The sequence below is a fragment of the Pseudorasbora parva genome, chromosome 20 (genome assembly GCF_024679245.1).
Source record: "Pseudorasbora parva isolate DD20220531a chromosome 20, ASM2467924v1, whole genome shotgun sequence".
Taxonomy (NCBI): domain Eukaryota; kingdom Metazoa; phylum Chordata; class Actinopteri; order Cypriniformes; family Gobionidae; genus Pseudorasbora; species Pseudorasbora parva.
This window is the reverse complement of record NC_090191.1, coordinates 32,263,951-32,276,952: the sequence shown is the minus strand read 5'-3', so window position 1 is coordinate 32,276,952 and position 13,002 is coordinate 32,263,951. Positions and strand designations below refer to the sequence as shown.

At 38.7% G+C, this 13,002-nt stretch overlaps 1 protein-coding gene across 11 annotated transcripts in view; it reads right to left on the bottom strand.

The window, feature by feature from the left end:
* Positions 1-13,002, bottom strand: part of grip1 (glutamate receptor interacting protein 1) — a 312,119-nt gene that overhangs the window by 127,340 nt on the left and 171,777 nt on the right. For 2 of the 11 annotated variants that reach the window (XM_067426885.1, XM_067426888.1), the window contains exon 1: positions 1,070-1,378. The exons of the other annotated variants lie outside the window; for them this stretch is intronic. In XM_067426885.1, the coding sequence (XP_067282986.1) occupies positions 1,070-1,124 (55 nt within the window). In that variant the 5' untranslated portion in view covers positions 1,125-1,378. Of the gene's footprint in view, positions 1-1,069; positions 1,379-13,002 lie in introns of those variants that run through there. 11 annotated transcript variants of the gene reach the window in all.

Below are 13,002 nucleotides of genomic sequence, written 5' to 3'. Positions count from 1 at the left end.
ACTGTCACCCACATCAAATATGTGTCTCGTGAGGGGGAAACAAGTCCAATTTGGGACACATTCAAACATGTTGTATCTGCATTAAACCCCAGGAGGCAAGATCCATCGGGGAAAATAACTGACACACAACTATAAATCAGGTATAAAGACCTGCATCTGCAAGTTTACACCAGGTATCTTTAAGACCAGAAATCAGTACATGCAGAAATCAGTAGAAACTGGTTTGTGCATGGATGAAAGGGATCTTCATTCTGCTTCTTTTTTTTTCTTTCTTTTTTTTCACACAGCCAACTGGGTATTTACTCATCTTATTGAGGTCAAGTGTTTTCCCATGAGTGTGGACAACTTGCAGTATTTATGACAACACCACTCCACGTCTCTTAAGCAATGCCAAGTTGGATAACTCACACAAACCATTACTAGTCAGGGTAAAATATTCAAAAAATAATTCATTGGTGTAGCAGTCCTCTCAAAGAGAACACTATTTATAGTCACTGCACAGAGGGCAAAAAAAAAAAAAATGCCTTAAGTCAAATAAACTCACAAGTCAAAATGCAACATGGCACGCCGCTCATCATGAATTGGCTAAGTTTGCACTAGAGATGTTTAAAACAAACCATTCTGACATCCACCTGTGTTTCCCAGGCACACCAGACAAACAGTACTCCCAAACCACAGCATGAAGCAGTGTGCCTTCAGGTAAATAATTAACAGGGGAGAATCTGTCAGGCAGATACTAAGAAAAACGACAGCAGCATTGTTCTCCTACAAGTGCTAGCTGACCACCAAACTACAGCACTGTACTGTTAAATATTAATGAAGGGGGGCGGGTGAGCGATACTTCAGTGCGTCTTTTTAGCCACAGGCTTCATGCAACAACATTTCAAAACAAAGGCGCGCGTTTTGATGACCATCGTTGTTCCATTCCTCTGTGTTCCATCAGGTCCGGTGACCCGGCTCTGCGTCTAATCCCTGCGTAAACGTCCGTATATCATATACAAGCACGCGTTCGCGTAATGGGGAGGGCTGCATGAGGTATTATGAAGGATGAAAACAACCGAGACCGTACCTTTGTTCACTCTCCGCAGTATCTGGCATCGGCATTTGAAAGAGACGGCTATCATACTAGCTCAGCCGAAGTGCTCATCCAAGGGCTGCGATGAAAGCGATTCCTCGCACATACATAGCACAAGCGCCGTGTCCCACAGGAGAAAGCCAGACTCCGTACGCGGTGCAGAGCTCGAATCATGCACTACGTCCCTGCAGCGCTGAGATCCGTGCTTTTTAATGGCAAATCATATTTTCCCCCCACATATAATATCCACTGGAAAGCGCGCGCAGCAGAAGAACACGCGCAGCGCGGCTGATGCGTCTCATCTGAGACTCGGTCTGATCTGAATGGGCTTTTAAAGTTAAAGCATGCTTGGTGTATTCGGTAGTAATCGGGTACCTGAGCACAGCAGGAGACAAGAGACTCTTTCGTCGATAGAATTACTGTTATTTGCAGTGTCAGAAATGAACTTTTCCATTAAAAGGCATTAGCTATTTGCCACTGGACTTTAAAAAAAAATTCTTTATGAGGGCATAGTTTCAGTTTAATCAATTCATTATCATAAATTCGCAATCTGCATAATTAGATTCATAATTTATTACTAGTAGAGTTGCACAGTTTAAAGTACTTAAACCTGGAAAAGAATTACCCCTTTTAAGCCATTTCCTGGGGGTTTAGAATGGCTGTTCCGAGTTGAATTGAAACAAATTTGAATCATTCAACTCTGAAAATTACCATTAAATAAATAAAAATCCATTGGACATTCCAGAGGGAACACACACAGCAAATTCATTTCCAAAGAATTCATTACCACATTTTGCATTTGGATAGCATTTTGCTTTATCTATTATATTATATTATATTATATTATATTATATTATATTATATTATATTATATTATATTATATTATATTGTGAAATCTAACAAAAGTTTTTGTTTACATAATGTGTATTGCTATACCCCCCCCCCACATATATACACACACACACACACACACACACATATATATATATATATATATATATATATATATATATATATATATATATATATATATATATATATATATATATATATATATATATATATATATATATATATATATATATATATATATATATATAATATTGTTTAGTGTATACATACATACACACATATATAAGCCCATATAAATACACATCATGTAAACAAAAACTTAAATGTATACACACACAGACCAAAATTATAAACACTGTTTTTGCCCCAAGATACACAAAAGGCCTAGTTTTCTCAGGAGTAGTCATCCCTTAGCCCAGACATCTTACAACACACATACATGTTAATATTTAAGAAATACTTTCATGTATATACCGTAAAAAAAAATAAAAATAATAATAATAATATATATACACACATACATATGTATGCAATATAAATTATATAATTACGTATATATATATATATAAATATATATATATACACACACACATTTTATTTAAATATAGCCTATATATGTGTATTTATATATAAATAATTATACGAAGTACACACACTATGTAATCAAACTTTTATTTTGGATGCAATTAATCATGTTAATCGACTTGAGAGAACTTATATTGTGTTATATTATATTATATTATATTATATTATATTATATTATATTATATTATATTACATTTAGAATATTTATAATCTTATTATATAAACATTTGGGATGGAGGGAAGTTATTATCCGTTTGCTCTTTTCATTTGGATGCTTTTTTAAACTGGAAAAAAGTGTAACTTTACATAAGAGCACAATTAAGAGCCTATCAATTCCCCTGAGGGCAGAATAATTATCATTAGGCAAAAAAATAAGTCATTTTTTGTCACTTCAAAAAGAGAAATAAAACTGAATATGCAGCAATATTAAGATTTTTTTCCCCACTTTCAAAAGCACATTTCTGAACTGTTAGCTAGCTAATACTGTTTGTTTATTTACTTCTTAAATTTGCTTTATGCCAATCATACATCCCTAATTGGAATCAAAAATGGAGTGGTGCGATTCACAGGGCAGTGGCGCTGTGCTCAATGCTGAGCTGCAGACCTTTTTATAACACAGACAACACGCATTTAGGTCAGTGGCGGTATCTCTTCGCATTATCAGACGTTTGGAGGCACGATAAGCCTAGCGTCGAGGGCCTGCGTATTAAAGGGGTCTGTCTCTGTTTGCGTATGAAACAGGCCTGAATGAGTGTTTAACGTGAAGAAAGTATTAAGGTCATCACCACTATACGCCGTTCCTCCCTTGACGCGTTTAAAAAGAGCCTGAAATAAGAGCCAAACTGCCTGTCTGAGATCAAAGTGTCTAATCTCTCTTTTCAACACCCCTTATTTTTTTTACTTCATTTTAATTTTGCCGAGCTTCCAGGTTGACAGTCCGGCGGAATGGATCAACGTTCCTGAAGAGAGGGATGAGGTTTAGTACTGGGATTATGCATACTGATCAGATTACACATATACAGGGATTTGTCTGTCCACTTTGGAGAAATAATGCTCTGGACTATCACCATGTCAAGATGAAAGATGCGTTTTGGGATGCCATGCATGTGGTTCTCTGTGGGCAGAGCATGCAAGAGCATCGCAAAGCCTGTCTGTTATGTGTTGATTTGATCTGCACTCGGTTTTTTGAAGGCTCAGAGGAAATGCGCTTCCTCGAAGAGAAATCCACTGGTGCTGGAGGAGATGGGAGCGTGATGTCAGCTCTGTGCAAATTTTATGGAGATGTCAGTGAACTGAAGCACTCTCCCACTGTTTAAGACCCACCAGTGCCACATACAGCCCTCCTCTATGCGCTCGCATTTAAAGAATACGGACCAAGAAGAGAAACGAATGGAGTAAACCCCATTCATTTCCACTGTGGCCTAAGTTTTAAAAAAGAGTTTTTAAATAAAAGTTTAAATCCAGCTTGACTCTATCCCAAAATACACTGCAAGTGCTAATTTATGCATCCCACGTGAGAAACCCACAAGACAAATGCTCCCTGCTTGTGATTTGCATTTGCATATAATATTTAATCAACAAAGCATCAGTTTAAAGACTCCATGAAATTCACTGACAAGTGAATTTTCATTATTTGCTGATAAGATATAAATATATATAATATTATTTATATTTTTTTTATGTTAAATGCACAAAGTTAATTTATGGAAAAAAAATAATTATAGATATACTAGAGCTGCACAATTATTTTTTGTTTAAAATAGAAATTCTGAATTCTGACAACAAAACATTTACTGCGTTTTGACAAATAAAAAAAAAAATATATATTATATATATATATATATATATATATATATATATATATATATATATATATATTATATGAATGATTCAATGACTATCATAAATACTTCATTGGTTTCATTACTCACTGAATTAGTGTGTGTTTTTTTTTAAACAAATCTCTTGAATGATTAAATGACAAATACATTTTAAAAGTCATTTGTCGTCACCTACTGGTGTAATGAAGTAATGGACAATCTTTATTTGAAGTGTTAAAGGGATAGTTCTAGCCTGGCTCTGCCCTCCTACGTACTTCCGCTCAATTCTCATTTTCCTTCAGTACTACGTCTGGGACTGCTGTGTAGTCTTAGGTTTTCTCCGAACAATTTTTTATCGGTCCAATCAGTGAACAGAGGGAGTGGCTGAGAACGATGACGTTGATGTCGAGCGCTAGTTTGAGATGTAGTTCAGTAATGGCGGCGGAGAAAGATGCAAACTAAACCATTCATTGCATTGTGGCACCGCTGCCGAATATCCAGAAGTTAAAGCCCCGAGCAATAACAGTCTTTGCTGGGGCTTGTTGGTGGCCATGATGTTGTGGCCCTCCAACAGGGTAAATTCGGGAAAAGTTTGATTTTCCAGATCGCTTCGTTAGTGATGAAGGAGTTGGCTGAAGCTATTCGGACGGTAACTGTTTGTCGTGGGGTCGGAAGGTATTGCCATCATTTAAGTTACAGGGACTGCTCAGTTATTTTTTTGCCGTCCGTCTCTCACCACCCGCGTAAAAATCCCCGGCTGAGTTACCTAGTGCTTTTGACAAACGCAGCATCGTGTTGATGTAATAGCTGTCCGAATCCACATCTCTGAGTTTTCAACAATATATCACTTCAAAATTCACTGTTTGTAATCATTTTTGACCACTGCAGAGCACCATACGATTGCTTTGCTGTTATTAGGATGCATTTCTAGACTTGTGTTTCCTTAAAATGCTGGCAAGTATTTAGAAGAGCAATATATTTAATCACCGCTTAAATAAATTAAAATAAAACATTTAAACACCTAAACATTTGAACTGGTCCGTTATTTATAGTAGCATTTATTATCATACCAAGCATATGACATTTTATTTACAGACATACAATGTACAAGCATACAATGATGTTCCGGACCACGTGAGTGCCGCGTTCCCGATCAAAAAACTCTCCTCTCCACCAGGGCGTGAATAAATCACAATCCGAATGGACGAGTTTTAGGTTTAATCCTATGGTTTTATTACTGGAGTGGCATGCACATGTGCACTTTTATTTTGTCGGATTTCCATGAGTGAAACAGGCGAAGGGCGCATGACAGACGTCACGACCAAACGTTAGCGATTGGTTATGGCAGATCCAGAGTGGCTCAGGGCAGATCCAATAGTTTTAAACCTCAACAGGGTGCCCGCCTTTAGTCGAAATAAACCCTTGTCAATGGAGAGTGGCCAGACTATGTACAAATGAAATGTACGAGAGTCTGGTAAAACCAGGCTAGGATAGTTCACCCAAAAATAAAAATGTGATGTTTATCTGCTTACTCCCAGGGCATCCAAGATGTAGGTGTGTTTGATTCTTCAGAAGAACACAAATGAAGATTTTTAACTCCAACCGTTGCTCGTATAATGCATGTCAATGGGGTGTATTTCTATGAGAGTCACTATGAGAGTAAAAAACACACAGACATACAAATTCATATTAAACCCTGTGGCTCGTGATGATCCATTGATTTCTTAAAACATGAAATGATCGGTTTCTGCGAGATGCACTAATGAGGCATCTATATATATATATATATGATTGCGCCGGGTTTTGACCTTCTTCAGCGGAAGGAGTGAATGAGATTCGCTTGCTATGAGGTAAAAAAACAAAAAAAAAACGAATACTGTTCAGTTTCTCGCAGACACCGATCACTTTGTGTTTTAAGACATCAATGTGGAAATGGACTGCATTTATATAGCGCTTTTATCCAAAGCGCTTTACATTTTTGCCTCACATTCACCCATTCATATACCGACGGCGATGTCAGCCATGTAAGGCGCCATCCAGCTCGTCGGGAGCAGCTGGGGTTAGGTGTCTTGCTCATGGACACTTCGACACTTGGTCAAGTGGAACCGGGGATTGAACCACCAACCTTCTGGCTTGTAGACAACCTACATGAACCACTGAGCCACTGCCGCCCCAATGTATCACGAGCCGCAGGGTTTAATATGAATTCGTATGTCTGTGTGTTTTTTACTCTTATAGTGGCTCTCAAGGAAAACAACCCCATTGACATGCATTATACGAGCAACGGTTGGAGTTAAAAATCTTCATTTGTGTTCTCCTGAAGAATCAAACACACCTACATCTTGGATGCTCTGGGGGTAAGGAGATAAACATCACATTTTCGTTTTTGGGTGAACTATCCCTTTAAGTTACTTTCAAAAGGTTTCGTTCACTTTCTGAACTATGAACTTTAAATAGAAATAATAATACTGTGTGTTTGAGAGACTGTTTGCAAAACGGTTTCATACATATACATGACAACTGCTTTCTCTGGGTCAGCGGAAACGCCAGCGCGGTTTTGAATGGTCATCTGTGATTGCAGGTTACTTGTCAAAAGTTTAATAGACAGCCAAATCGTCGTCGTTTAGGAATCACGTGGGTGTTTCAATCCAGATCTTTTTACGATTAATCGTACAGCTCTAATAAATCACACATGTGTATAACAACATCCTCAAGGCCCATGATGACTACCTCAGTCTCAATTCTAGGGACCAAACATGTGTGTGAATCCTTCCTAAATAACAGGAATCAAGCCTCTTGTTCGTCTCCCAGGATGGAGCAATCAGTTTTCTTGGGATGAGCATGGCGGCAATGGCAATCAAACCAGTAGGATGCTTTATGCGTTCTCATAACAGCTGTGAAGGTGACAGCTGACTTGAATGGGAAACCTCTCCATGAGGGTTGCTGTTGCCTGCGTTTGCCTTTGCGTGTATGAATGCTTATAATCGGCGGGTGCTGATGTGCGAGGATGCATGCATGATGCAACATGACTGGTGCAAAGGTCTGTCATTAAACAAAATTGTGAAGCTGCGAAAATGACGGGAGGGGGGGTCCTGGCAAATCTGTCAGCGGATGCTGAGAGCGTTTATGGCGACTGCAGTTGGACAGATGGAAAATACACTTCAAATCAGTCACTGACTGCTTGGCTAATCATAGAGTCTATTTTTTGTCCACTAAGACGCCCGTTTTGACCTGCTGTCTTGGAGGTCTTGGAAGATGAATTCTTAAGTCGTCTCTCCCGAATAGTTTTTTCTTAGTAAATTTGAAGAACCGAGAAAATTGTTTTATAAAGCCATTATTGCTAAAAGGAAGGAAATGTCATTCCACCAAAAGAAGATATAGCTTAGCTCTCATCATCACAAATGCTGTATATCTTGAGGTTGGGATTAACCAGACCATGAAAAATTGAACCACCGTGTTTTAGACAAGCAAGCTAGAGGCAGGTCGTCAACATTTTCCCCACAAAGAGCAAAAGCAGTGAACTATTATGAGCAGTAAAAAGCCTTCAGCAGGAACAATGGTGGGAGCTGTCCACCAGCACTGCTGCTGAAATGGCGAGGGCAACAGTTTCCCCTTATGTACAACATTAGCGGCCTCTAGCGGTGGAAGTTATGAACTGCACTATCAATCAACGGGCTCAGACGGATTTAATGCACGCTTCATGCCCTAGTTACTGTAGCTTCAGTAAATCAGGGCATTAAAAATGCGAAGCTCTTACATATACAATTATAATTTTCAGCCTACATAAACAGCGTACATCGTTTTGCACCTCATCCCACTCGACTGGACTGAAAGCCGGGGCTGTGTGGGCCATTAGAGTAAACAAACATGTTTGTGGGAGCAGCTTGAAACGATAGATACTTCGTGCCAGGGCAAGACATTGTGCTGGAAGAATCGATTTAAAAACGAGTAGGGTACATGATGACTCATTTATACTGAGGGCTGATAATGTTTGCCAAAATAAGTCATTCATAATGAGAAATAAGACCCTGTCATTGATACGAATAAAATCGGCTTTAAATATTATTGAATATCTTTTGTCAACTTCAACTGCCTTAAAAATACATAACTCTTAATTTTCTCTCTCTCGCACCCCTTTAAGTTTTCAATGGATCTCCAGTTTGAAAACCCCTGAAATAATAAACTGATTTCAAATACCATTTTAGATGCTAGAAAGTGCTCTATTGTTAATTTAGATCATATATTTTTTTATGTTCTATATTAAGTGACAATATAGCCAGCACATAGACATCTCTCTCTGTCTGTCTCTCACAACCTCTGTTGTGGTTTCAGCTAAAGCTCTATATTGATTCAGTCTAATGGAAGCAAATTGAAGCCCTGGCCATTACGCACAGAGTCTGCATTACAATGTCATGCAAATGAGATGCTCCTAATGCCGTCTTCTGAATATTAGAATATAAAAATACATGGATATACTTTATGCATTGTCTTACTAACTAAACATTTCAAAAGAGTGATGCAACTGCACACCCAACTGAACTGCATGGCAACCCCAATGATCTGTGCAGGATAGCACAGAAAGAATGCTTAGTTTACTTGTGCGACACCTGACAGTTCTGCGCAAACTACAAATTGACCAAACAGAAGTGTAGTGATGATACACCCTGACCTGCTTTTTGCTCTCAAAACAATACGTAGATTAAATGTTACTAAAACAAATGTTATGAAATAGTGTTAAAAAGGAAAAAGAGTTGCATCTTGCCAATAAATATACAGCATCGCCACCTGATGCCATGAACTGTGGCACTTATACAAGCAGCTAGAGTTCTTACTAGAACCAGGAAGTATGATCATATTAGTCCAGTTCTGTCAACACTGCACTGGCTCCCTATTAAACATCGCATACATTTTAAAATCTTGCTTATTACTTACAAAGCACTAAATAGTTTAGCTCCCCGATACTTAAGCGAGCTCTTAACGCATTATACCCCATCACGTCGATTGCGGTCTCAAAACTCTGGCCAGTTGATAATACCTAGAATATCTAAATCAACTGCAGGCGGTCGATCATTTTCCTATTTAGCTCCTAAATTGTGGAATAGTCTTCCTAGCATTGTTCGGGAAGCAGACACACTCTGTCAGTTTAAATCTAGACTAAAAACACATCTCTTTACTATGGCATACACATAGAACATTTTTAACTTTCATTATTCAGATCAATTGACTGATTGTTAGGCTGCATTAACTAGGTCAGCCGGAACCGGGAACACTTCCCATAACACCTGATGTACTAGTTACATCATAAAAAGAGTGACATCTACGCTAATGTTAGTCTCTCTGTTTATCCCGAGGTTTATCCCGGATCTGGGCCCTGTCCGGATCGGATGGTGGACCTGCCTGGACATGACCAACGCATCCTGGAGTGTCTGCTGAGCCGTGTCAAATGGTGTCTCCTCCGAATTTGCCTCACTGGCACGACATGCTCAAAACCCGTCTTCGGCGCAATAATTCCGATCTTTCATGTATTCATACTCTTGTGTAATTGACGCCCCATCCTAAATAAATCTGTCTCTTCCGTGATACCCTGAAAATTTTGAATAATCCGATCTAATATGATTTCCGACCTGTAAGGTTGCCAGAATAATAATCTTACACGGTGTGTTAATAGGCCAGAGGAGAACTGGCACCCCGACTGAGTCTGGTTTCTCCCAAGGTTTATTTTTCTCCATCATGCCCCGATGGAGTTTTGGTTCCTTGCCACTGTCGCCTTTGGCTTGGCTTGCTCAGTTGGGGACACTAAAAATATGATTAAAGTTATTCAACTTATTATACAAATAAAATATATGAATTAGGTCTTATTTAATTCTATAAACTATAATACTGATCTGCCAACATTGTCGCTATATGATAAATTAAAATAAGCTGATAACATCACTGTTTTCTCCAGTACGGCTGTACAGCCAAATCTAATTTTGTCGCAATATTACCCTGTTTGACACTGTGAAGCTGCTTTGACACAATCGTGATTGTAAAAGCGCTATATAAATAAAGTTGATTGATTGATTGATACAATACAGCAGGAGTGCTATAATATCCTCTCATTAACATTTTATTCATATCTTTAACAATAGGATGAAATTGGAACATTTCACAAACACCAGTGACATTGTTTCATCAGTTCAGCAGTTATCAAACTACCCCAAACGTCTATAAAAAGACACTCGGTTTGCAATACACTACTGCAAGACTGACAATGCTGGGACGTGGCATCTCCTGGCAGACATGACTGGACAATTTAAGGATGTGTGGTGCCAAGACCACTTTATCCCAAAGGAAAAATGATTTAGCCTTGAGCAAAAAGCTTTCATCAGGACCATTTGCTACTCAGGACAGGAAAGTTACTTTTAAATGTAATCCGTTACAATATTGCACTACTCCCTTAAGTACAAGTAACTGAGTTACTTAGTTACTTTTTATGGGTTACATTACTTTTGCATTACTTTTTCTCACCTGGGCTAGGGTTGCATGTTTCTTTTTTTTATTTTAATAACAAACAAAAAAGAACAACATTTTATTTTTGTCTAATGTAAATTCGCTTTCACACCAAAAGAGAAAGGAAAAAAAACTTTATTCTGAAGATGTTCAAATTCGCATCTGTTAATAAAGTGAGATTAAATACATCAAGTATATTTATTATTTTACATAATTAATGCAGATGAGTTTTTTTGTTGACAAAGTAACTTGCTTTACGTATTTTTAAGAAGTACTCCGATATTTCGTTGGAAATATAAAAGTGATGCATTACTTTACTTGTTACTTGGAAAGTAAAAATGTAACGCGTTACCCCCAACACTGCAGGACAGGTGCCAAGAGGAGACAAACAGACCACTCTGTATCTCACATCAGATGGACGGTTCATTGAAGTTAAGGTATAGAGCATAAGTGACCTGCATATTATTTTGGAAGAGCCCACAGATGTCCCTGTCAGACAGGCTTGTCTTCCAGCCCGGGTGCAGTGATAAGTCTAGTCAAGCATCACCATCTCACAGAATTGACTTAAGTGGCTTTTTCCAGATGAAAGCGTTGCAAGGGAAAAATCGACTGATAGTGATTTAAAACACGAGAGCGCAGAGTGTCGCTACACAAGATAGCAAAATGAGACTCTTCCGCCAGTTTCCGAATGTCACTTGCAATCAGTTCCATTGTTTCAGGAAGATTTTACATCAAGCCTGATTAAACGCAGTTGAACACAGAAACACAACACGGCCCCGTTTCCCACAGGAAGCCGGCAGAAGGAGTTCACAAAAGAACCTCCACCATCCGCTCCCTTTGAAGGCCACATCAAACATCAAATGCATGCTGTTTGCTCAAGAAGTCTCTCGCTCGCTCGGAAAAATGACCCACAAACACTTGCAGAAACATCATGAGTGTGTTTTTATACTTCGTATTTCTTTGAAAAGTTCCATGATAATAGGTTTAAAAAACAAAAAAAAACATCCTCATGTGAGTTCAATCGAGTCGCAGTTTATTTGATTCGCATCTATCCATCCTCTTGTCGCTTAATTTATATGAATTGTATAACTATAGTATTATCAATGTCTCTTCCATATTCATAAAACAAAAATGGTATGGCTAGACATGTTTAAAACAAGTTAAAACACTAATGCTATTTCTGTTAACCTAATCTCTAATCCATTTCATTGAACTAAAAATTAAGGCAACCAGGTTACTTTCTTTTTTCAATTTAAACCAACAATCATTTGTTAATGTCAGGGTTCATAAGGTAATACCATAGTACTCTGTCACAGACAGAGATAATACTGAATGACAAGCATATTCATGCACATACATGATATATGTTCTATTACAATGTTATACTTCAAAACCTTTTATACCTACATATATGCCTTTACTTCAAAATTCATTACCGTGAATATGTTCCTGTTGCCTAACACTTTTAAAACTATCACTCCAGGATCTACATCAAATTACAGTTTTCCTGTCAGTTCCCCCTACAGCTCCTGTTCTCACCTTGACACAAAACTTCCTCTCCTTCCTCTCCTGCACCTGCGGGTTCCTCCTCAGTGTGACAGGGTCTCCAGGAGAGCGGGAGAAGCCGTCGCATCCTGCCTCCGATTCTGGCCGTGAGCTCTGGCTCTGACCTGGGAGAGCAATCCCTCAACCTCTGCGCCTCTCTAATCGACCCTCTCCTCTCCTAAAACAAAGGCTAATTGATAGACCAAAAAACATTTTGCACACATAAAACCTCTCTTGCCTCCACAAGAGGGCGGCAACGTGCACAGCAAACGTAGGTGGAGGGGATATTCATATGAGCATGTGAAGGGGGTTGCCATGGAAATCGTGCTGTTGGTCTCAAAAAGGCGGATCTGAGAACAGCCACGCGTGGCTTACAGAACTTGACAGGAAGTGGGCAGCGTCGCCAGCAAAATATGGGCGCAAAAGTCCCTCTTTTCAAGTATTTATGTGTGTTTTTGTACATAGGTTAGGTGTGTATGTGGGGGGGGGGGGGCATGTTTTTGTGACATATGAGGACACAAATGTGTATAATGACATGGGTATGACATAGGTATTACAAGGAGAGGGTGAAATATGAGGACATTTGGCCATGTCCTCACTTTCAAAATGCTTATAAATCATACAGGATGAGT